Source organism: Phoca vitulina, unplaced genomic scaffold, assembly GCF_004348235.1.
Source record: "Phoca vitulina isolate PV1807 unplaced genomic scaffold, GSC_HSeal_1.0 scaffold98, whole genome shotgun sequence".
In the NCBI taxonomy this organism is placed as follows: domain Eukaryota; kingdom Metazoa; phylum Chordata; class Mammalia; order Carnivora; family Phocidae; genus Phoca; species Phoca vitulina.
Genome location: NW_022589801.1, coordinates 50,040 through 72,946, shown reverse-complemented (window position 1 = coordinate 72,946; position 22,907 = coordinate 50,040). Strand labels below are relative to the sequence as shown.

The 22,907-nt window shown below is 40.0% G+C and overlaps 1 protein-coding gene across 1 annotated transcript in view; it reads right to left on the bottom strand.

The window, feature by feature from the left end:
• THADA (THADA armadillo repeat containing) overlaps positions 1–22,907 on the bottom strand; it is a 223,448-nt gene that overhangs the window by 162,513 nt on the left and 38,028 nt on the right. The window contains exons 2-3 of the mRNA XM_032397354.1: positions 19,470–19,559; positions 18,031–18,162 (exon numbers count right to left, since the gene is read on the bottom strand). Of these exons, the coding sequence (XP_032253245.1) occupies positions 18,031–18,162; positions 19,470–19,558 (221 nt within the window). The 5' untranslated portion in view covers position 19,559. The remainder of the gene's footprint in view (positions 1–18,030; positions 18,163–19,469; positions 19,560–22,907) is intronic.

The window sequence follows — 22,907 nt, the reverse complement described above, 5'->3', positions numbered from 1 at the left end:
TTTAACTATGAGACATTTTTAACCACCATAGGACTGAACAGCAGTAACACATGTTAAAAGAAATTCAATTTTGTTACACTTATGTACACTTGACAACTCAAACCATTCAACTGAGCAAGGCCAGATTTGTTGGGCCAGCTTTAATAAACACATCTGCATTTAGCAGTAGGATTTTCCATATGGTTATTAAGGTTAAACAGATATTTTTCCCCATCTTGAGTAGATTAAACCTGCTTCCTAATATCTTTTATTTTTGCTTATTCCATAGCAAAAAGGCAAATTTCAACTCATCCCAGTTTGAATCATGCCAAATACTGAGAAAACAGAAGCCAAGTTAGTACACTGTTATTTAATATAGTCCAAATGAATACACAATGGAGACCACTGTGCAAAGTTTAAAGATGAAACAAAACTGATCACACACACACACACATACCTACCACTAATTAAAAATATACTAGTGTTACAACTATACAATTTCAGTGGTGGTGTTATCTTTGTTCGGAAGCAAGGTACACTGCTTTACGACTGAAACTCTCCAGCATTTAATTAGGTTACTAATTATAAGGAGAATCACATTACCTTTAAGTTCTTCCCTGGACTGTGACTAAGGCTTAATACATTAATTTCATGGTGATTGTATTTTAAGATGGGGAACATGTCAATAAAGAATTCTGGCCACATCCTCCAACAAGTACATGCGTCTGAAGGATTGGGCTGTGATACAGTTTGATACATTTACTGGAAAAAAAAAAATCACTAATTCCCACTGCTAATTTTAGTGGCCAAGAGATATTTTATATTGCATTTCAAGCAAAAGTAGCATTCCAAGGAATCTTTATAGAAGGTATATACATGAATATAAAAAGAAACAAGAAAATTATTGACATTTATTTATTTCCATTTGAATTTAATAAACTTAGCCTCAATTCAGTATCATCTTACTTCCCAGTTTCCCTCCTTGCCCATCAAAAAAAGAAAAAAAGAAAGAAAAAAAGTCAGTGCAAATTACATGAGTCATTCTTCAATCAAGCCAAGGATATAACCTTCAACCTAAGATTAAAAATACGGTGCTATGTGTGAAATTCAATACTGTTTAACTTTTGGGTGTTAAGATCTAATAAATACAACATTTCAAAGGAAAATTAAACAATCTGGATCACTTCCATTCATCGTCATGATTTCATGAGTAGATTTCTATGGCTGTGGCGACATTTGCTAATATTTGGATCCTAGGTAAACTGGTGGAATTTGCCATCATTCAGTTTATAATCTGTATCACCAGTTCGTACAAGGCACCGAAAAGTTCTCCACTCCCCTATATACTTCAAAGCATTTCATTTATTATTTAAATGATTATTCTGACAAAACCATTAGTCAAGAAGAGAGCAAAGAAATTTTATTTTTTTAAAGTGGAGATTTTTTAAGATGTGTCTTTCACACCAGACTGCTTTAATCACCCATGCTATTTCCGGCAAAATCTTTTATTTCCTAAAAGAATACTTTTTAAAAAAAATTCTAATTTTTCTTACCTATAAGAAAAGGTCAGGGCTTATTTTTACTGGTTTCACTCAAAATGAGTTTTATATATTTTATTTTATTTTTTTAAGATTTATTTATTTATTTATTTGACAGAAAGAAAGACAGCGAGAGAGGGAACACAAGCAGGGGGAGTGGGAGAGGGAGAACCAGGCTTCCCGCCGAGCAGGGAGCCCGATGCGGGGCTCGATCCCAGGACCCTGGGACCACGACCCGAGCCGAAGGCAGACACTTAACGATTGAGCCACCCAGGCGCCCCAAGTTTTATATATTTTAAATTTACTTTAGCTTCTTCCTAGGTTCCTATATTTTCTTGCCTTTTCTACAGAAAATACTAAATTTGAGAAAAGTATTGCTGAAACCATGATGAATGTCTCACAACTTCTTCAAAGGATGGTAGGAACAAGTGCCTAAGCACACACTTACACAGGGTAAAAAGAAGCACCTTTTAGTCAGGGTTCTGAGTTCAGGACTTCCGGGGCTAATGAGAAAGAAAGTTTCAGATTTGGAATAGGGTTATATTCATATTCTTTCTTTTTTTCTACCCTGAAATTCATGCCGCAGCTAGGTCACCAGGAAACATGTTTGCAGGGCTTAAGAAGTTTCTTGGTCTAGTAAAAAAAAAAAAAAAAAAAAAAAGGCAACAGTGCAGTCTTCAAAAAGAACCCCATCACCAGTAAAGCTGAAAGAACTGGCTGAGTCACAGGTCAAGTGCCTTATAACAAAAATGGGTTGGGCTGAGGACAGAACCTGACAGGACAGCATAAGGTCAGGTGTGAGTTTAATTCAGTGAAGAAACATGTGCTTGACCACTTAATGACTGCCAGGTGCCACAAAGGAGGTTAAGTCACCTAACACCCCTTCTGGTCATGGAGCATTTCAGCACTACTCTTTGAGCATCAGAGCGATAGATGCTACCTACTATTCCAGCCATCGAGAGACCTTATTCCCTTCTTTTGTTACATTTGTGGAAGGAGAGTGGCTATAGTGGTTTAGAATCAATCATTTTCAAGATAGGGCTCTTCCAGTCCCCAAATGTTCCAGTACGTCCAGATGATGGTGGCAAAACAGTTTCTTTACCTGGTGTTCATCAAGGTGCTAGGTGCTCGGTGCTCACAGCCTCACGGCTCTTAAAAGGGTGAATAATGCCTTACATGCAACAATAATTCCATTCAAAATAAAGCAGACCATGTAACCCAACCCTTTGGTATTTCCAACTGAGACCAAGTACTGGAGCTGCCAGGAAGCAAGCATTATTCATTCATTCATTCATTTATCTTTATTGTGATAAAATATAGATAACATAAAATTTACACATTCTTAAGTGTACAGTTCAGTAGCATTAAGTACATTTTCCAGGCAGTTTTAGGACATTTTAGACTCTGGCCTCAATGTCTAGATACTCAGTTATTCACTGGTTGATACTCATGGCTTCACAGAGATAAATGTCATTCTATTTCCAGGTAACTTCTTGGCTAAGTATTCAAAGTCAGAGTTCATTCAACACACTAGGGTTTGCATGCTTGAGGTGAAGAATGAACCACCAAACATTTGTCCATTTCCTTCCAGATGGAAGATAGAAACTCTGATATTCTCTTCCTTGCCATTAAACCTTTCGGAAAATAAGGAACCCACTATTCCCTGACCTTTGGAATTTTTACAAACATCAGACTGCAGTTCAGAACACAGACAAGAAACTGTCCAAGGAAAACATGCCCCCAAACGAACAGGATATAAACAGAGCTGTAACTAGGTAATTAATGGTAGGGACTTGACTCCCCTCACTTCACTTCTCTGATAACAATCTGGCATTTTATCAGCAGGGTCTTTTATCTGGAAGGATTCACTGTGTTCTGCTGCCTGGAACTATTCTGGGAAGGGACAAAGACAAGCTTTCATCTTGGAAAGGAAATGGAACCACATCTAGAAGGGATAAGGAAGAGGCAAAGCTGTAAAAAACAAAAACAAAAACAAAAACAAAAAACCCTCTAAGTCTTTCCCGGCCAGAAGGGAGAGGTAAATAGAAAACAGGATGCCCCCTTTCACTGAAAGCACGAAAACAAATCCTGGTGGGGAAGAAGTCACTGCAGTCCTCACCCAGGCCACATGTGTGAGGGTGGCAACTTGCTTTCTGCCTTTGTTCCAAGTTCTGCATCCTCTCTCCCCACCAGCCTTATCCCATCCCCAACACTTCACCCAACTAATGCCTTCTATTTCTCTTCCTGTCAAAACCCAAGAAACTTAAACTAAATCATACTGTGGTATAACTAATAATCACTTAAAAGTAATATGCCTCACAGTGGGAGTTCCATTTTAGAAGGGACCGAAACCATATACTTAAATAATGAAAATCTACCTGTGAAATTTCCAAGTTCAGCTCAAAATGGAGAAGGCATCTGAGAAAACTGGGTGGGCAGAAGGCACTGCTTAAGACTTCTGAAATCATTGCAGATAGGTTTCAACTACCCTAGGAGTAAAGCTGGTCCGGGTGAATGACTACAGTGGGGTTAGAATCCGGCCCTGTGACTAGCTGCATTCCTAAGGGGAAAAGGGACTGCCAGGGAGTTCATATTAATTAGTAGTAGAAAGCATTCCCTTATTTTCCCTCCACACACGGCCATTCCACTTAGACCTCATAACATGTCATGGATTGGTTGTGGAAGGACTTGGGAAAAGCAGGGCTTTGAATTCCCCAACCTACTTAGAACTGGGAGTATTTATCTCGGGTTGAGCCAGGGTGGCTGGTGAGTTCCAAAACCCACAGCCTGGGGATTATAAAGCCAGCGCACAGCTTTTGCCTTGTGATACTGCTGCCCTTCTGTCAGGCTCTGAGGCAGTCCTGTGGAGGCCCCTTGGCTCTATTCAGGGCCCTCATGGCAGACAGTTCACATAGTGCAGACAAGGGGACGGTGCTAGGAAGCCTCTCTGCTGGCCAGCGTTCAACGGGGAATTCTATCAGGACATGGCATTCCAAAGCTGCTACTTTCGGGACGTGTTCAACCATGCGGCAGAAGGCAAATCCCCCTCTAGTCTTTTCAAGTTTTCCCTAAGTCCGGTTTTTATTCTGGCTATGAATTAAATTCTGATGTCTTAAATCATGCAGAAAAAAAAAAAAGCAGGCAAAAAGTGATGGAATTATATTAATTATATAGCACTGAAGCTCAGCTAGAAAACAAGAACTACATTTCTTAAGTTTCTCTTCACTAGACTTATGCAGGTTATAATTAGTATTAAATGAATTTCACTTTTCATTTCAGCCAAGCTGAAAAGAAGCTGAGCCTTAAACTCTGGCTTTATAGGAAAAAGATTCTTCTGGGGAAAAAAAAAGAATAAACAGTTAAGCAAAAAACAAACCCACATTACTTACCCATCACGCGAAAGGACAGCCTTAAGGGACTCACTTGTTTAGTGTTCGAAAATATTTTCTACCCACTGCTTCGTAAATTATTTTCTTGTCTGTGTGACACATCCTTCAGTAACAATTCAGCTTTTCCTTGGCTACCTAGATATATTTCCATAGTTTCTACCCAAACAGACGGCTTTTTCCTGTACTATTGTAATAATCAAAAAGGAGATGCTTATTTACATAGCATCGCCCTTCATACAAATATATATTTTTGTTAATTCTCTGGACATTGTAGAGACCGAAGAGAAAAATCTCATTCGCGTGGGTCCACCTAATTTTGATTTTGTGATTATTTAGACTGAAGCCGAGCTGAAGTTTACATTTGGGACTGAGAGTTTTCATTTAGAGTTAGGAGAAATATGGCCATCTCTTGGGGACTGGTGGCCAGGACATAAACATCCCAGGCCAGAAATTCTCTGCTACAAAAGAAAAAAAACACCCAGGGGGCACATCTAGCTCTCAGAGTGCCTCCCAGCGGGTTTTGGCTAGGAGTCTTTGGTTAGTGAAGGAGGGAGGTGGGACTGTGCCTGCGAAAAATGCAAAAGTGAGAAAGAAGGGCAGGGGGGCAGCAGATTTCAACCAACCTCAGAGGCCTTGTGCTGTGGGTTATCAACTACTATACAGTAACCAGATGAGACTGGTATCCACCCACTGGAGCAGTTCCCTGAAGTTACTATATGCAGTTTGGAGTAATGAAACCTTCATTTCATAATAGGCTGTAGTCTGAACACTTCACTGATTCTGACTGGCCATTTTTCCAGAGAAGTTTAGGATTACCACATAAGAAAACGTTGACAATTTTAAAAAATTTCAACATGTACTGATAGCCTTGTGATTCTGTCTTCTTTCTAAGAGAATAAAAAAGAGGATGATCAAGTAAGCTACTGTGTGTCTTATGTAAATGTTTGTTGCTGTAATTTTTTTCTTTTTCTTTCAACAACTCTGAAGGTTTGCAAAGTTCTGTGAAGTTTCACCCGTGGAAATGTAAGATGGTAGAGACAGATGAAAAATATATTCTCTAACAGTTTAAAAGTTATGCAGAAGGAGCAGCCCACAAATAATCTCATTAAGACTTCATGCTTCTTGGGCCTCAAGACACATTTTCTCCTTGCTAAGACACCAACAGCTGTGCAATGACCCCGATTTCCTATTATAAGGAAAATATCTTTTGTAAGAAATTCTCAGTATTTCTCAAGAATCTCAGAACTTCAGTTGAGCCAGTTTTATTTAGCAACCTGTCACAACCACTTGGGCTTAACTGCGAGCTTTTTCTTCCTTTTCTACTGATTTCAGATTAGAAAATGCGACCACCGCCAGGGCAATGCCCAAGGTGGGTGGAGGGAGGCGATCTCAAGAAAGCACAGTAAGTCCAAATGTTTGTTCTTTAAAATTGCAGGTGAATTTTGGCATGTCATGGAGCATCATAAACAGATGGGCAGAGAGCCGTACCGTGACGTTAGGTTCTAGTGTAGCCAGGCGGTGGCAAAGAGGCTGGGTGCCAGAGCGAGGCTGCCCGGTTCAAACCCCAGCCTTATCACTTCCCAGCAGTACGACCTAGGGCACATTTCTAAACTGTCTATGGCCCAACCTGTCCTCTCTGTAGGATGGGGATAATAATGTTATAGACCTCACAGTGTCGTCACGATGACTAATGAGTCAGTATGTATCAAGTCCTAAAACAGTGCCTGGCCCAGAGTTAAACATTTGCTAATTATTATCATTTATCACTAATTTGATGGAAAAAATCATCAGAGCAAAGGCAGGGACCAAGAACCAGCATAACACAAGGGATACCCCATTATGCCAAAAATCTTATCTGTCTGGTGCTCCACTGTATTTCTATTGTGCCCGACATACAACCGATGTTTGCAGTAAATATCTGTTGAGTAAATGAATACATGAATCAATCTTCATAGACTGACTCCTTAACGAATCACATTTTTATTGTGGACATATGATGCTTACTCCTTCTGGGCCTTGGCTTTTCCATCTCCAAAGAAAGGTACCAACACCTGTCACTTGCTATCTCAAACTGATGATCATCAATACGAGAAAAAAAGCAAATCATTCCAAACTTACTGGAGGGATATCAAAAGTCAATGACTTTTTAAACCAATGTTTCTTCGTTACTGAGTATGCATGAACATAGTTAATGACATCAGGAGGATCCTCGTGATAGCCTGAGTCCTGATTCGAACATGTTTCCTTTCAAGAGGTCCTCTGACTACAGCTGGCCAGGTGGAATGTGATGTTAGATGTTGTGCTAGGCCCTAAGAGATGGCTGTCTAAGTTTAGGGTGCAGAGGAATTACCTGGGGGCTTGTTTTGAAATTGCTGACTTTCAGGTGTCTACGGAACAGGCAGAAGGAGTTGGCCAATAGAACAATGAATCTATGATTCTGGACAAGTCCTAGATCTAGGACATCGCTGTATGTGAGGAGCAACCCCAGACAGTGCATGCTAAGTGAAAATGAAGAGAGCAGAGGGTAGGGCAAAGAGGCACACCAATATTTGGGAGGCAGCAGGAAGGGGTCCTGCCAGAGATGTAATGGCCAAAGAAGGCCACAGAGGAAAGAGTGTCACGAAGAAGGGAGTATGCAATAGTGTCAAATTCCAGAGAACGGTAAAGAAAGATGAGCACTGAAAAGCATCCAGTGGCTTCTGGGACTAGGTCACTTCTATTGCATCTTTGCAGGGGCAGCTGCAGTGAGGTGGTGGAAGAAGCATCCAGTAGTTTAAGGAATGAATAAGAGGGGAGGGAGTGGAGCCTGTAAACACAGAAAACCTTTTCCAAATGTCTGGCTATAAAACTACAGAACTATGGTGGGAGGTAGAGTGGGCGCCTCTATGGAGAGTCTAGGCCTGTTGGCCTCTATTTTCTCTTGCAAATGGGAGGTGATGAAAGTAAGGGCATTGGGTTTGGGCAACGACACAAAGTAGGCCCTCAGCAAATATATTTAAGGGACAGTTGAACTAGTGACGAAGAGCACTTGCAAAATAAGGTAGAAGATAAGAATAAATGGCGAAGAAGGGAGTATCTGTAACTGGTGTGGAGGGGGAGGCAAGATGAGCAGTCAAGAGTCTCAATGCTTGGGGCACCTGGGTGGCTCAGTTGGTTAAGCATCTGCCTTTGGCTCAGGTCATGATCCCAGAGTCCCAGGATGGAGTCCCACATCGGGCTCCCTGTTCAGCGGGGAGCCTGCTTCTCCTTCTGACCCTTCCCCCTCTCATGCTCTCTCTTTCTCACTCTCTCTCTCAAATAAATAAAATAAAATCTTTAAAAAAAAAAAAAAGTCTCAATGCTCAAGGTGAGTGAGGAAAATAAAATACGAAGGAAAAAGGAAAAGGATATGGGGGTGAATGCATCTTGTGCAGCTGATGTGACTAATGCAGCTTGCCTTAACTGGATTATAAATAGACTGGTAAGGGTCAAGGCCCAAGGGAGAGGGAGGAAGAAAAACTGTGCCAGTCAGGGAAAGATATTCCAAACACGCTGGGTCATTATTTTCCCCTGTCCTCATTTTAAGCCTACTATAATTCATCTTTGCCTTCCTACTCTATTCCCTAATTCGTATTTGCTGCCTAAAGAGAAAGACATACATTTTTTTATCTTAAAATGTTCCCTACTGTGTAGGATAAGATGACCGCCTAAGTCGGCATTTGGGGCTGGCTACTGTCAAAGCCTTCAATTCAGCATTAAAAATGCCTGCTGAGCACCTTGCCTATAATTCTTGAGAAAGTAATTAAGACCAAGGAAATAAAAGCTCCTTAGGGAAAGATATCATTAAAATATCTTAAAATTTAAACATTACTATGTTTGTAATAGTTTTCCTACTACTATTATTATTTCCATATGCCTTAAATGTATAAGTTGGAGCGAATACTGTCCTTTATTAAAATTAGCAAAGAGTGTCTATCAGTTTCTCTTGTTAGGCAGCAAACCATGTATTTTGTAAATTTCCTGGGTCAACCCTTGATTCAAGTGAAAGCAAAGCTCTTTATGATGACTTCCAAGTTATGAATCATAAAACTCTCTTTCTCTTGTTAGATCCAACCGTCTACAGAGTAGACAGCCTGACTTTTCTCTCGTCTTCTGTGAGCTGCTAATCACCATGGGGGATTTCTTAAAGGTCCTCAAGACAGCAGACTGAATTCCCTTATTCTTTCCTGCCTTGCTACTGGGAAAGCTTTCTGAACTTCTCCAAGAGTACTGGTGCTCTTCCCTTGTTTATAGGCCCTTGGCCCTTAGTGTATCTGTCACATAATTCAGTGGTTAAAATTCAATGTGTTTTATCTCACTAGCTAGATTGCAAGTTCTTCAAGGATGAAGACCTTTCTTTACTTTGCATCTTTCCCAAGACCTGACACTAGGTAGGTATGCAATAGATGTTTAACAACTATTTCGTCAATCTATTAAGTGATTGGATTCTAACTTTTAGAGTGAATGGCAGCAATAGGCCATGGATTATCATCATTGTCAAAAATTTCACCTAAGAATGAAGCCGTTTGCAGATCAAATCACTTGTTCTAACATGACCTGAATTGGCCTGTTGAAGTAACAGATAACACTGAAGAAAAGCTGGTCCGTACAAGTTTTGTTTTTTTAGCTTGCTTTGTCAATGCATTCCATAAGAGGTGAACTCCTCATTCCTTTTGCTCAAAAACATATTTAGAAAATGGTCTTAAAGAGATCTGGCACCAGAGATGAAGTTGGCCAGGCCCCTCTCTAGGAACTAAGAGATAAAAATCAGTGACAGATGACAGAGTATCCTTTTATACCAGTACTCTTTGCAAAAAAGCCACACAATGCAGGAAACATGATTTCATTCCACATGCTGAACCTGTTACCCTTGGGTAAAATTCAGAATTTCAGAAGGCCGTGAGCACAACGTCCCCCATAAAGCACTAGGTAGGCAGGGCCATGGTAGAAAGGAGACGGAGTAGGTAGCTGCCCGAACTGTGATTTCACCAGCATTAGGAAACAACCTTCCCATCTCTGCTTTTAGGTCCTCCCCTGTGTAAGACCCCAAACTCCAAAACCAACTTTCACTGCTGTATTTCAAAATGTATGTCTCCGTAATACAACAAATAGCCCCAAGGAAGGTAATGACCAGGGTCATTTACGCATCTGTATGAAAGGAAGGAGTGGGCACAGGTTTTTGGCTTGTAGGCAAAGAGGAAAATGGAGCAGCTGGAAAACCCCTGAGCAGGACTGAACATGTGCACCTTGACGATCTTGCCCAGAGCCTGACCTGGTATCAGAGTCACACTAGGAAAGCCAGAGGTCAGAGTTTCCACACACTGATGGGAGGCAGTTCCCTTCCTTCATCCAACCATAGCTGGCAGATCAGGACAGTATAGGGACATTCCTAACCTTTAGTCCCAATCTCAAAGGCTCACGGAATTCAGCAGTAACCATAGGAGGGGTGGAGTTCTGGACCTCTAGGAGGGACAGGTGGGAACAAGTCCTACATTAACAGCACCGGCAAAGACCTATTCTCAGTTGTCTCTTCTTGTCATGGGCTAGGCTTGGGGACTCTTATATTCTCTCTCTATAGGCATCTCTGTTCAAAGAAGAGCCTTCAGGAAGTTTGGACAACAAAGGGTTATCTATTTTAATCACTTTTCAGAAAAGCATCTCTCTGACTTTTCTCAAAGACTCAGATGTTCCTTGTACTTGTCAGAAAACAAATGTGGTTTCAGCCAACATCTGGAATGGAGAAAAATATAGCAACCACAAAAAAGATAATTAAATTAATAAGGAATGCTTTTCAGACATAACATCCCATAGGCCAAAAAAGTGTTTTCAGAACTCTCCAGAACAAAGTTATAGAAGTTACTTAGAAGCTAAATTTAAGTGAATTAACTGCTGGAGGGCACCATGTAGGAGCAGACCACTGTGACCCTGTGGGCCATGCTAAGAATGGCACCCCAACTTCTTTTCTTTGGGAGACAGAGTAGCCCATAAATAAAAATGTACAAATAACATGTTATAGGTTCAGAGGCAGGCTTATCATTTCCTTCACTGCACATTTGGAATATACATCTAGGTTGCTCAGCTGTTCCAAAATAAGACATCTCAAAAAGATGCCCTACTGGTCATCTCGCTCAACCTCAGATGTACTGCATGTGATCAGTTTTCCTTGAATACTTTCAATGACCTGCAGCTCAGTGTTATGGAAATCTGTTCATTCCCCTGATGGAGAATGCTAACTTTCACAAAATTCTTCTTTATATTAAAATCTGAAATCTATCTCTTACTTTCCCCTTGGGAGCACAAGAAAGAAATTATGTGCCTTCTGCCATATGGCAGCTTCTCAAGTATGTAAAGACCATTACCATGTTGCCTCTGACTAAATCTTTTCCAGTCTAACTATTTCCAGATGTTTAGCTTCCTCCTCATCTTGGTTATCTCCTCTGGATAAATATTAGTTTATCGGTGACCCTCCTAAAATGGGAAGCCCAGAGCAGAATAACAGAAGAAGCACAATGATGTAGGTTTAATCTGACCAGCAGAGTTCAGGGGTCCGGACTACAGTCCTCACTATCTGGTAACAGCAACTGTGTCACATTGCTTCCTCAGGACTCACCAGGAAATGCCATTTCCCAAGATTTTTTTTCATAAAAACTGCTAGGGAGCCAGACAGCTCTCATCCTGTATGTACATAATTTTGACTTTTCTTTAGAAAATCAGAATATGACACATATCTCTATTAAAAGACATCTTGATAATCTCAGCCCATCAATCCAGGCTTCCAAGGCTATTCTGAATCTTATTTTTAAATTACAGACAATGTCAGACATATCATATAACAAAGGGTACACAGAATAATATGACAATTAACCACTTGCCCAAAATCTAGCTTAAGAACACATCACAAATAAAACTGAAGCTCCTAGTATATGTTTCCTCAATTTTATCCCCTTCTTTCCCAGCCACATAGAAATCATGGCCACCAGCCTGAATTTTTGTTTGTCACTCCCATGCTTAAAGACTATTTTGAATTTTGATCCCATCACCACTTATATTTATGTTATATACAAATCCGATAAGCATGCAATCTAGTCTGTGTTCATTTAAGTAAGTAATTCAAATGTTGAATAAAGCAGCATTGTCATCATCTATCAGACTGGTAATCCCATCAAAACAGTGAGGTGACTCAGGCATGACTTATTCTTAGCGAATCCTTACTCGACCTCAGCAAACAAAGTGTAAAGCTTTTGCAAGTAATACACTGAATGATCCAGTCTAAAACAATCAGTATCAACACAATTGTTTGGTCACTGGTAAAATACGCCTTTTCCCTTCTCTTTTGAAAATCCTTCTGCAAGCTCCCAGCAGAACACTGCCATCCCACATTTCCCCCTAATTACTGACATAGTTCTAGGCTCACATGTACCCAAGGCTCTAAGTTACTGGGTCCAGGGATTTGCCTTCATCAATAGGACAACACGGTGCTCTTTTTTTTTTTTTATCTGCTCCCCTACATCTGGCTTCAGGGCCTTCCTTCCAGTTAACTGGTTGGGACAAGCCAAAGCAGGAGTTTAAAAAGTCTGCCCTCTTTCTATCACCATCAACTCCTTCCTTCTCTATTGAATTTTTCTTAAAAAACAAACCGAAGAGCCTTTTATCTGCTGTTTTGTAAGCAGTATTAGCCCCATTACACAGATTGATAGCTGAAGCACCCAGGGGCCCTCCGATTCATGCCATAATAATCTGGAAGGCTTGCATATAGATAGTTCTATGACTTTCAGCAGAAAAATGACATCTCCCTCCTTCCCTCCTTCTTCCATTCTTATCAATCCAGGCTCCTCTCATTTTGCTAAAGCCTGCAACAGGGTAGCTGTGAGGTGGGCCTCCAGAGCAGTTTGCTGGACAGCAGTCAGGGCAAAGGGGTTCAGAGGCCAGGAAGGACTCAGCTCACAGGCCCATGAAGCCGGAGAGGACCTAGGCAATATTCAATACTTGAATCTGATAGATAAGGAAACAGAGGGTCAGTGAGGTGAAGTTAAAATAAAGGTAAATGTCAGAACTCATACTGGAACACAAGACTCCTCAAAGGCCAGGTAAAACACAAGACCCAGCTGAGCTTCCCTTCTACGTAACCGGTAAGCAGTGGGTTATGAAATGTGGCTCCAATACTGTAAGACTAGGAGTCCCTAGTACTTCACAGATACACAGATCTGCTAAGAGACCAAATGTCTCAATTCGCAGTTACTTTCATTTCTAGGTTAATAATTCAGTCTCTGTGCCCAAACCTGGGTGAGGCAGAGAAGGGGACCAAAGAACAAAAACAAACCAAAAAAACCCAGAGTGGCTTCTGCATGGAAAGAGGTTAAGATTTATTTGGAGAGAATAGCACTGAGCATACAAAGTACAGTTATTTATGATACAGTAGTGATGAATGGTAGGATAAGAGGTTAAAGTAACAAATGCTACAGCCTTTCAGAGGGAGAGATGAGCCGGGCCTGAAGTGAAGAGAAAGGGAGGAGGGCATGTCTTCTTCCTTCCCAGCAGTGTTTCAACTGCTCTCTGCCTGTTTATCTCTCTGTAAGGCAAAGCCGACCTACTTTTCTGCAAGCATTCTGGGAAGACAGAGCAGATAGAAATGTGCCATGCAGCCTTGAAGGGGAGTTCCTGGTATTATAATCACAAACGAAGGTAGAAGCCATCCATCGCCTACTGCAAAAGCCCCAACTCTACACCATGGAAAACCAGTTCCTTCAACTCCACAACCTAGGCAAGGAGTAATGTGGTAATCCTTGAATTATGTAACTTTCAAGGACAAGAAAACAAGGGCCAATATTACTTCTCAATAGCACAGGCTTGGAAGGCCTAACTCAGTTTTCGTACCTCCTACCCTTCTTCCCTTTTTAAGACTGGTACAATCCAAAGGTCCCATGAAATGTTTTTTAAATGTACAAAACATGTATTTTCCATTTTTAAAATTTTTGGCTGGATTTTTCAATATCTCAACTATAAAAGTGTCCACAGCACAGGTCCCTAGGGGTGATTTCCATTGCCACGTATTTAATTAAGATTGTATTGTTATTAGCACCTCAATATTTTTCAGAGAAAAGAACAGCAGATCTCACTGAAAAGTTATCTAAGGTGAACAGTGAAATGATTTGAGGAAAGACATACTGAAAGTCATTTGCAATGAAAATAAGCCCCCAAAGGGGTAGGGAGATCCTTTTAAAAGCACCCAAAAAATGATTAAAAGGCAGTGGAGGGATTTCTCCCACAGGCAGTAATCCACTGCTGAGATCTGTTGTCAGCAACAGCAGGGGCTTTCTGTCTCAGTGGATACCCCCCCCACACACACACAGGTACCACACTGGTTCTGAGAGGGTAGAGAGCCTTGTCCAAGCATCACAGCCTTGTCCAAGCATCACAGCTAGTCAGTGAGTGGCAGAGCTTAGACAGAACCAGGTCTCTTAAACCCAGGTTTGGGGCATATTTGGTTTCCTGTAGTTCTTCAATTCAAACTTGAAACTCCCTTGTAAAAGGGAATTCAAAGGTACATGTAGAGAGATATTCTGGTCTTTAGAAAGCCCTAGACAAGGAACGTGTACTTTCAGGGAGCCAGTTGGGGTCCCTTTTAAAGCATGAGTCACTCTGCTTGGTGGTATTTGAACTGAAGGGTAAATGGTCTTAAACTGAAGGCATCACATTTGCATGGTAAAGGGCCGCGAATCTGGATCCAGCAGAGCATCGGGCACATAAAACACACTGGATTTAAAAAAACTTGTACACAAAACATTGTGATTAACATTATCATTTCTGTTCCAAGATGATGCAACTGCACACACGCATAACTTTGGAGACCGAAATCAGAACTTCTAAGATTTCAGTCAACAAAGAAGATCAATAGAGATATAAGTTTATACTCCCAAATGTTGGATAAGGAACAAAAATACGAACAATGCTTACAAACATCTTACAGAGAGGAAGGAAACGGCAGGTTAAGTATACATAAATCAAAGGGAAATAAAAAGCTGCCATTGGGGCTTTTAATCTTCTGGTTGTGCAATTCACTTCAGCTTGGTCAGAGCAACCCTCGTGCTACTCCCACTAGCTGAAAAATTTCTATTTAGCTAAACTCAGAATATCCAAGAGCCTGATTAGACTCTTCCAAGTACATAAATTAACATTGGCAATGCTACAAAAATAAAGCACCACCCACCCACTCGTGCATGCACCCATCTTTTCAGCTATTACCCCAAGTCCAAACAGCCCAATCTTCACCATCACCAGTACCACAAATATTGCCTGGAATGACAGGTTTTACGACCAATCTTTCACTTCCTTCATGAAGAATTTTCTCAGAAGTAATTTAAATCAAATGTGTACAGTTTTATCAAATTCACTATTTTTATGGTTCATCTGCCCAGGTGATTGTAACATTTTAGGGTAGCACAGGGTTGCTCCTGTACTAGGTTGATGAAACCCTGAACTGGGCTTCTGACTGAACTTCAAGTCTAAGATCCTTCCATTGTATCACAGACGATGGTCAGGGCAGTTAAGGCAGCCTTCCTCCATACCTGGTCGCAGACCAACCCTGATACCTCGGGCAACGATCCTGGAGATGAGCCCAAGAGAATGGCTGTATCCAATCAAGCCATCCTCACTACTGGAAAAGCAAAGCAAGGAGCAGATCCCACTGCTGGGGGGGGACATGACTTTTATATCCTGAAAACAGCACTCTGGTCCACCAACTCTGGAGATAGGCTCCTCCTCACTCTGAATTGCATCAGTTTCAGGGCCCACGGGCCTGCTCAGTGTAGCCACTGCTCTTGGCTGCATAAAAGGTTATTTTGGTGTAATGGAAAGAGTACACCCAACATTCTTGACAGCCCTATACTCTTGGGTTCATATTCTAGCTCTATAACTGACTCGCTCTCTGAACCTCAATTTCCTCAACAGGAAAGTGGGGGTGATAACACCTCCTCTCCGAGTCGTTGTAAGTAAGATGGCCAGTTCAGTGTTGGGCAAATAGTCAAAGCTCAACAAATGTTGGTGTACTTTCTACTAACATCTCTGCTCAGAGTACTTTCTTGTTCGTTCTCTGTATTCCCGGGTCAAAATCTACTTCTTATAAACCCCTGGAATAGCCTAACCAAGTACCAAGTATGACCCTACTACTGTCAAAATCATGTGTAGTGGGGGACAGGGCAGGGGTTCTGATAATGTTTAAAATCCCAAATTTAATCCTGGTACTCAAAGTGTGATCTACAGACCAGCAGCATCAGCATTACCTGGAAGTCTGTCTGAAAGACAGACCCTCAGGCTCCATTCCACACCTACTGAATCCAAATTTATGAGATACCCCAAGTGATAGGTTTACCTCTTAAAGTCTGAGAAACACTGTTCTATACCACAAATGGACATTCAATAAACAGAGCCTACTGACACTCTAAGGAATCAATTGTGGCACTTGGGCTCTTGGTAGCATTCTATGAATGCTTATTCAGATAGAAAGCAACTACTGACCAAGGCATTTTCCCTGGGAGGACAGTGTAATGGACGCTTTGCGCCTTTTGAGTTAAAAAAACAACAACCAAAAAAACGAATACACTAAGGACACTGGCTTTATGGCAATATTTAAATCTTCTACATTAATGCAATCTTTGTTATATAATAAGTGCTCTGAATATAATTAATAATATGAGCATTCTGATTATATGTAGACTCTAAATAACAGGAAGGATATTTTCAATGTAGTAATTTCTGGTTTCTAGGATGCAACACATAACAGATTGATTAGTAATAAGCTTCCACAAATGGAATGTTCTTAACACACGATGACAAAGTTCTAAAGCATGTCCTTCTGTGATTCTGAGCATGTGCCTTTCCTCCCCCACCCCATCAACCTTCTGAAACATTTTTCAGTTCTTTCCAGTTATAAGTGAAAGTACAATTTTTAAATGCTCCTGAAAGTAAAATTTACAACCCAAATTCCTAAAATGAATCACCAAATGCTGGATCCAGGAGACTAGTAACTTTGTGTATCAGGAAACAAAAACCCCATCTGAGTGAGTCATCTCTGTGATCGGAGATAACACAGCCACCGCCAGAGCTTGGTGCAAACAAATGGCTGCAGCAATCACAGGCCGGCATCTCGTGCTTCATGGTTTCTCACATTAAAATGCATCAGTCAGCTCTGTGAAACCAGGAAGTGGAACCCAGGACGCCACATAAATAACAAACACATTCTCTTGAGTTTGGTGTTAACGTTAACATCTTAACGTTCTGCTCTAAGTCTATCTCAATTTCTGGTACCTAAATTAAAATGAAAGTGCTGCTTTATCGAGACGTACGCAGAAAGGCAAAAGCTAACTAATATGACTGGGCTTCTGAAATGTTCCCTAAGAAAATTTTTAAGACTTTTTGGAGGCCTATTTATTGAGGACTTTGATCTGAAAATGAAAAAGGTGATCAGAAGGTGGCAAATACACCTCAAAAACTGTAACAGAGGAAGAGGCAATAGGCTCTAGAGCAGAAAAGCCTGTTACCATCTGATTCCATGTATAATTCCATGCTTTTTCTCAGGTGCTCCAGTCTTGAAAGAGAAGCTGAGTAGGAAGTGAACTTGTGCCACATATGGCCAGCTAGATGCTACCCCTTGCACCCACTAGCAAACTCCTCCAGAGAGAGGAGGCAAATGTCGTTTTCAACGACATTCGGGGATATAATGCCAGGACCAATCCTGCCTCATGCTGGCTAGGCTCAACACAGGGATAATGCAAATACCCAGGCTATGTTTTTCAAAAGCAGGCAGCTCCTATCAGCACCACACATCCACTAGCAGGCAGAGTGCCAAGGGAACGTTACTTAAACAGTGGCTATGGCTATGGGCTTCTGCACCCACAATAGAAGCACTTTCCTCTGAAACACTGGAGACCAGTTGGGGGCAATGGCAATAGCCCCCAGGCCCCTGCTTTCACAGGACCCCTCTCAAAGTAAAAAAACAAGAAATAATAATAATAATAAAAAACCAACTACACTTTCTGAAATATGAACAAGTTAAAATACCCCATATTGCCCCCATGCCCACCCCATTATTTCCACGAAGCACACACTACCTCATAATGAACGGAATGAAAGGCGCCATGCTGAGAGTAGAATAGGTGCCATCCATCGGGGAAGGGTAGAGTCTTCCCAACACCAAAAGTAAGAGAAACATGCTTGGATGACGGTTGAGTTCTCCTGTATCACTGAAAAACAAGTGATTGTACATAAAAGATTTAAACTTTAAGAGGTGAGACACTACCTTCAAACATTTTTCTCATTAAATGATTATGAATATAAAGTGAGACTCTCTATGATCAGAAGATCATTTCCCTTTTTTTGTTTTTTTTCCCCTCCATTCATTTCATATATTCCTAATGTGCAAATAAGGAAGAGCTACTGGCAAAGCCATGGATTGGGCTCCAGCACACGATTCTCTTCTCAAAGCTAATTGTTAATTCGTGTCTGTGTTTTGATTTGAGCTGTTCATACAGCAGAAAGGAGTTCCACAGTATGAAATGTGAAACTTTCAACAGCCAAATGTACTTATGAAAGCTTGAACGGTCACTTACTGGGGCCAGAAAAGCCTGTCTGTACAAATTACTAATGTGAGGAAATGTATCATAAAGAGAAGTAAAATTCACTGATGTTATTTTACTTCCCCATTACAGATAATGAGTATAAATTCATATCAAGTGCAAATATGGCTAGAAGAATAAAAAAGCACATGTTCTAAGACACCATTCTAAAAATTCCAGTCAGTAGAGGATGTGATTGAAAGGACGATGATAAACTTTTCTATGTGCCCTGATCAGACGGGAAGTCCTCTGAACGGCTTTATTTTCTGTTTCCAGGGTTAGGCATGCCGGTGCCATTTCTGGTCACAGGTGACCAGACCAGCCAGCTATTTGCTTACTCTCACAATGGTCAACTGCAACAGGCCAGTAAGAAAAAATGGCTTGTGTTTGTGACAGCAAACTCAGTATGCAAACACAGAGATTTTTAAATATCATGGGAAGAAAATCTTTTTAGAAGCTGTGTTTCTAAGAAGCTAGTTTCTGAAATATGTTCACTGAAAACAGAATTTGAAAAAACAGTATAAAACAGGATTTTAAAAATATAAAATATATTATAAAAACAGGATATTAGGGGCGCCTGGGCGGCTCAGTCAGTTAAGTGTCTGACTCTTGATTTCAGCTCAGGTCACGATCTCAGAGTCGTAAGCGCCCCGTGGCTGGCTCTGTGCTGGGCTTGGAGCCTGCTTAAGATTCTCTCTCTCCCTCTCACTCCCCCCAACTTTAAACAAAAACAAAACAGGATTTTATACAACTTTTCAGGTACAAATCTACTGTAGAGTCAGGCAACAGGATGTAGTAAAGAAGCACTTAAAAAAAATCCATCTAAGTTACAAGAAAGGAGTTGATTAAAAACTGTTGCCTGGAGGGATAAATCTCGATTAATGAAGTAATTCACTTCCTTGATTTCACTGTGTCCTACCCTATTCTCTTCTTACCTGTCCACAGTATTAGCTACAGCTTCCAACTGTTGGAGAAGAAAGGGATAGAGTTCCGGGAAACGAGAAAAGAATTCACTTCCTGTCATTCTGTAAAGGGAAGAAAAAGAAATTACTATCTTTTATTTCCTCTGATCTAATAATAAAGCCTTTTTATTTTATTTTATTTAAAGGAAGAGAGCCAAGGTCATTCGCTTGAATATTTAATGAAAAAAAGTTAAGAACAAACCTCATCTTAAAAATTTAACAGTCAAAACAAAACATTTAATTTTGATTTTGGAAGTGCTCTTGACACATGGAATTTTATCTCAAAATTTAAGATTATGTATATTTACAAATATTTGATATTAAATTCTATTGGGGAAGAAATTGCAAATGCCAAGTTTCGACAATTGATTTGGACCATGAATATAATCAACATCTGGTTGGCTAAGGCTGACAGCTTCTGTAACAAGGGCAGGTCTAGAACAGGTTTCTCCAAGCTAGCACCAGTGATATTTTGGACCAGACAATTTTTTGTTGTGGGGGACTGTCATGTGACTGTAGGATATTTAGCAGCCTCTGTTGCTTCTACCCATCAAATGCCAGTAATACCCTTCCCCGCTTCAAGTCATGACAATCAAAAATGTCTCTGGAAAAAACAATGTCTCTGGACATTGCCAAATGTATCCCGAGGAGTAAAATGGCCCCCAGTTGAAAACCACTGGTCTGGAGTATGGTTATCAGAGGCACAGATTTTGTGCATACGGTTCTGGACATCCAATCTCAGCTGACACCTGTGAGGATTAACTTTCCATCTTTATAAACACTACTCTTGAATTCTGACAAGATCCATTCAGTTTTCACAAATGCTTATACTCATGTAATCCACTCCTATGAAGACTCTGAAAATTTCCATCATCCCAGAAAGTTTCCTTGTGCCCCTTCCTGGTCAACTCTCAATACTCAGAGCAACCACTGAGTTTATTTCTGTTACAATTTGGTTTTGTCTATTCTAGAATTTCATATAAATGTAATAATACCTTACATAATTTTTTGTGTCTGGCTTTTTTCACTCAGCATAGTTTATCCATGTTACTTTATGTATCAATAGTTTGATTCTTTTTTTGTTGAGTAGTATTCCATTTTGTGAATATACAAGTTTGTTTATCCATTCTCCTCTTGACAGATATGGGCTGTATCCATTTGTAGGTTATTATGAATAAAGCTGCTAGAAACGTTCTTACACAAGGTTTTTGTGTACATGTTTTCATTTCTCTTGAATAAGTATCCGAGAATAAAATTTCAGTATGTTTAACATTTTAGGAAACTGACAGTTTCCCAAAATAATTAGAGCATTTTATACTCCCACCAACAATAAACTAGAGTTCTAGTGGCTCTGTATCCTATCCAACATTTGCTGTTGTCTTTCTCTTTATCTACTTTAGCCATCCTAGTGGTAGATCCCTGTGGTTTTGATTTGCATTTCCTTGATGACTAATGATGATAGTAAACACTCTTTTTGTGCTTTGGTTATTGATATGGCCTTTTGTGAAGTATCAATTCAAAATATTTGCCTGTTTTCACATTAGGTTGCTTGCTTCCTTTGCCAAACGTGTGCATTACATGTACCTTCTTAGTCTGTGGCTTGCCAATTTATTTTCCTAATAATGTCTTCTGATGAGTAGAAGTTTTCAGTCCAATAACTGGGTCCTTTTTTTTTTTTTTTTTTAATGATTCATGTTTTCTGTGGCTTAAGAAATCTTTGCCTACCCCAACGTCACAAAGATACTCTGTTTCCTTCTGGGAGTTTTACAGTTCCAGCTTTTATTGTGAGGTCCATGATCCATCTCAAATTAATTTTTGTGTACGGTGTGAGGTAGAGGCAAAGGTTCTCTTTTTCTTTTAAAAATTTATTATTGTTTTTTTAATTGAAGTATAGTTGACATATGTTGCATTAGTTTCAGGTGCAAGATTCTTTTTCTTCTACATTGGTGTATCATACTTTTTATAGGGAGATGCCGCAAGAAAAGATAGGCCTTAAATAGGAGAGATGTGCCAGGTTCATGGATAAGAAGATTCAATATTATAAAGAGGAAATTCTCACCAAATACAATGCAAATCCAGTAAAAATAATAATTTATATATTCAACTACATCAATTAATATTTAAAAAAAATTTTTACACACACAAAAAAGCACAAATAAAACCACAAAATAATACACGTACTAAGTATTTTTGGCAGAGGAGGAGTATCAAACATTATGAAATAAAAGAGACTAAGAGACTTAGCAGACTTATGAGGCCAAAAAAGACTAAACACATGTGGACCCTGTTTGGATCCTGATTCTAAGAAGCCAATTATAAAAAGACATTTCTAAGACAATTGGGAAAAGTTGAAGGTTAAAGAATTATTAACTTTGTTACACATGATAATAGCATGATGTATTTCTTTTTAAACTCTCTTATCAAATCAGTCATGTATCCTGAAGTATTTATGGGAAAAATGACATGATGCCTGTGACCTCGGTAGGACAAGAAATGGACAAAATACAATTGGCAAAATGTTGGTAATTCTTGAAGTTGAGTGATGGATATGCAGGGGTTAGTTATACTATTCTCTTCATTCTTACATATGTTAAAAATTCCCATAACAAAAAGGTTTTAAAATGATGGAGGTAAACGTTTTTATTTGTCAAGCCACAAATGGGGAGAAAATGTGTAATGCATATAACTGAGAATTACATAATTAGTATGAGAATATATGAAGAACTCCAGTGAAATCAATAAGTTAAAAGACAAACAACTGAATATAAAAATGGATAAAACCTAATAAAATATAATCCACAGAAAATAAACATTAGCGACCAATAAACATAAGATGCTCCATCGTACTGAGAGACTATTTTATATTAACTGGCAAAGATTGAAAAGTCTGATAATACCAAGTATTGGAACTCTTAGACACTGTTGATGGAAATAAAAATTACTACAACAATTTTAAAAATAATCTGGCATTTTCTTGAAAGCCACAGATGTGTTTAGCCAGTGATTCACAAATGCTATTTCGAGGTAAATGGCCTAATAAATTCTTGGACATGGGCACCAGAAGGCTTGTACGAGCATATGCACAGCAGCCGTATGTCCATCAAGAGCAGATTGAATCGGGCGCCTGGGTGGCTCAGTTGGTTAAGCGACTGCCTTCGGCTCAGGTCATGATCCTGGAGTCCCTGGACCGAGTCCCACATCGGGCTCCTTGCTTGGCAGGGAGTCTGCTTCTCCCTCTGACCCTCCCCCCTCTCATGTGCTCTCTCTCTCATTCTCTCTCTCTCAAATAAATAAATAAAATCTTTAAAAAAAAAAAGAGCAGAGTGAATCAACTGTACACTCACACAAGGGAATACTGTAGAGCAGTAAACCTGAATGAACTACAGATATATCAAAACAGATGTATCTCAG